This window comes from Papaver somniferum, chromosome 6 (genome assembly GCF_003573695.1).
Source record: "Papaver somniferum cultivar HN1 chromosome 6, ASM357369v1, whole genome shotgun sequence".
NCBI classification, from domain to species: Eukaryota; Viridiplantae; Streptophyta; class Magnoliopsida; order Ranunculales; family Papaveraceae; genus Papaver; species Papaver somniferum.
Window position 1 is genome coordinate 168,657,973 of NC_039363.1, and position 2,941 is coordinate 168,660,913.

Consider the following 2,941-nt stretch of genomic DNA (forward strand, 5'->3'; position numbering starts at 1 on the left):
ATTCAAGACTTCACTGCAACTACCAGCTCAAGACCCATGCTTCTAAAATTCATCAGACTCTCTACTACTCCTTGAATATCAAATCTGAGAATACCCATCTACTCATATTTCTGAAATTAAACACCAACCCTAGCTTAATCATTTCACCAGCATCACACATCAACCTCAAACACCAGAAGCAAACCCCGACTCTTCTCCAGCTGATTCTTGTTTGCATCAGAAATTCCTGTAGCAGAAACCCTAATTTCCTTCTGAATCTCATCAATCTCCCCATCAAATTGCCACCCAGAACAAATTCATCTCAAACCCCAATAATTTCATGGGTTAGTCTTCTCTTCTTCTCGATCTCTATTTCAGATTCATACACAAAATCAAGAACCCTAATTTGTCGACCTCAGGCACCACCATCTTAATGGTGCCCTTATCCTTAGAGTGTCTGTACTTATAATCTCTGCCACCAATCTCTGTTGTGACTACACGTGTATAGTGTAGATTTTTTTTTCTTTATAAATGTAATGTCCAGACATCTCTTGAAAGAATAATTACTGATATTCATTAATAATGAAATATCATTTCCTTTCACTTGTCATTATGGTACCAAGAGCAGGTTAAGATCCTTCAATGGTGATTTTTTTTAACAAAACTCTGTGTTTTTTTTCTCTTGCAACAGTGATTCACAGATACTCTCTTGGGTGAAGATTATTTTTTCTCTGGTATTCTTTGTTTCTTCACTTCCTGCAATTTTTTTTTTCAGATCTATTTTTTGATTCTCTTTCAAATTCGATCCTTCTATCAAGATTTCCTCGAATTCTTGATCTATTTTGTTCATCATACTAGCTTCTATCTTCATTCACTTTCGTTGTTTGTTCAAATCTTGATTTTCATTTTTCAATTTTATCTCAAATCTTGATTTCTTTCAATGGATCAAAGACCCACTGTTCGAATTTCCACACTTCCGCTCAATACTATTGCTCATATTATTCCTCTGAAACTCAAGGATGATAATTTCATCACCTGGAAAGCTTTAATGTTACCACTTTTCAAGAAATTCCAGGTTGAAAAGTTTATCGATGGTTCTTTTCCATGTCCTGATCAAGGAACCACAAGAGCTCAACTAGCTGAATATCAAGATTGGATTGCTGAAGATACAACTCTTCTTCTTTGGATCCAATCAACAATTTTTGATTCAATTATTGGTTATGTTGCTGGTGCTGCTACTTCTAGAGGATTGTGGCTTAGCATTCAAGAAATATTTGCTCATACTTCTGCAACTCATGTGATTCATATTCGTACCAAGCTTCAATCTCTCAAAATGAGTAGTTTTGTATCAAAATATCTAATGGAGATTAAAAGCCTTCAAGATCAACTTGCAGTTGCAGGATCTCAAATTTCAGACACTGAAATGGTGGTAACTATTCTATCTGGCTTGCCTCTAGAATATCATTCCTTTGCTACTTCCATTAGAATTCGTAATCCGCCAGTATCAAGCAAGGAACTGTTCAATCTGCTCATGAATGAACACTGAAATTGTTGTTCACTTGTCATTACATCTCTTCTACTCATTCACCAGATGATTTAATCGACTGATTTCTTCATCGTCTCACTGATTCTCTCAACTTCTCTCAGTTCTTCTGAGTTTCAGCATCACCTACTACTACTACTGCTTCACTCTCTCGGCTAAAATCACCAGCAGCCGCAGCTATCTTTCAGTCTGTCTTGATTTTGAGAAAGAATGATTGAGAAATGAAACTCAATTCTAGGGTCATGTAGGAAACAAAATTGCTATCGGCACCCAAGTTAATTGTTAAAGGCAAACTGGCTTGTCGGTTTCAGAAAACCGACAATTTATTTCCTTTCTCAACTCAACTGTCAGTTATGGAGGACTGACAATTCATTCTTTGCCTTCTTCACCGCATAACCTTAGCTAGCTCCAGCTATCCTCGCCTGTGAAATGATGATTCTGCCCTTTATGCTCTAAAAGAGTGATTTCTTCCTTCTTTTGCTCCAAAGGACTCCATTGCACCTAATAACTCAAAAGTAAACATAAGAGATGCAATTCACATGGATAATAGCAAAGAAATCATAAATACTAAATATGAAAATAGGTGTTTTACAACGCCTATCAAATTCCCCCACACTTAGACTTTGCTAGTCCTCGAGCAAATGAAACAAAACTTATTCTGAAATATACATACAACTCTCGTGAGGGTCTACTAGAGATATACCCACAAAACCTACTTTTCCAACTTACTAGTTCTCCGTAATGGTAGTATCCAACGCGCTAAGAAGACATAGAGATTCTACACACTAGTCATAAGAAGTTAGACACATAAATGAACACAGTCTCATCCTTAAAAGTTGAAAGAGAAATAACCATCCCTTATCGAAAGAAATTCGGGTTCGGAGTGATCGAAAATCTCGACTCTGCCTCACAAGAAAGGGTTTTATGATATTGCTCTCAATAATAAATAGCTTTTTATGGGTCACACATGTGTCGAGGTAGGAATGAAGAGAGAATCCTGCGACACGTTGAATGGTAGGAAGGCAAAAACCCTTCGAATTGTTTTGAAAACCCACATCTTTTATTCATTTTTGAAACCCTTTTTTCTGACGATCTCTAAGAAAGGAAATCAACCACTTAACGAAGGTGGAAATATGCTTACTAACCTCGTTATCCGTTCGATGTGCAGCTAGCACCACTCTCACAGCATCCATAGAAACGTCCTCGGTCTTCTATCGGTGTCTTCATCTTCGTCTTCGGTCTTCAACTCTTGATGACAACTCTTGAACTTCGTAGAATCTTGACAATGATGATTCTTTCCTCTAATTCCTTGTTGCTTGAAACTTCATTACGGATATTTCTTATTCCATTGGCTTTATTGAATAAATACAAAACCAAATACGAACTAAACAAACAAAAATATGATGCAATGAATTATTT

The 2,941-nt window shown here is 36.7% G+C and overlaps 1 protein-coding gene across 1 annotated transcript; it reads left to right on the top strand.

The window, feature by feature from the left end:
- The first annotated feature begins 919 nt into the window (after nt 1–919).
- Nucleotides 920–1,525, top strand: LOC113291784. The gene has a single exon (XM_026541278.1). The coding sequence runs from the start codon at nt 920–922 to the stop codon at nt 1,523–1,525; it is 606 nt and encodes a 201-aa protein (XP_026397063.1).
- Nucleotides 1,526–2,941: the final 1,416 nt, after the last annotated feature.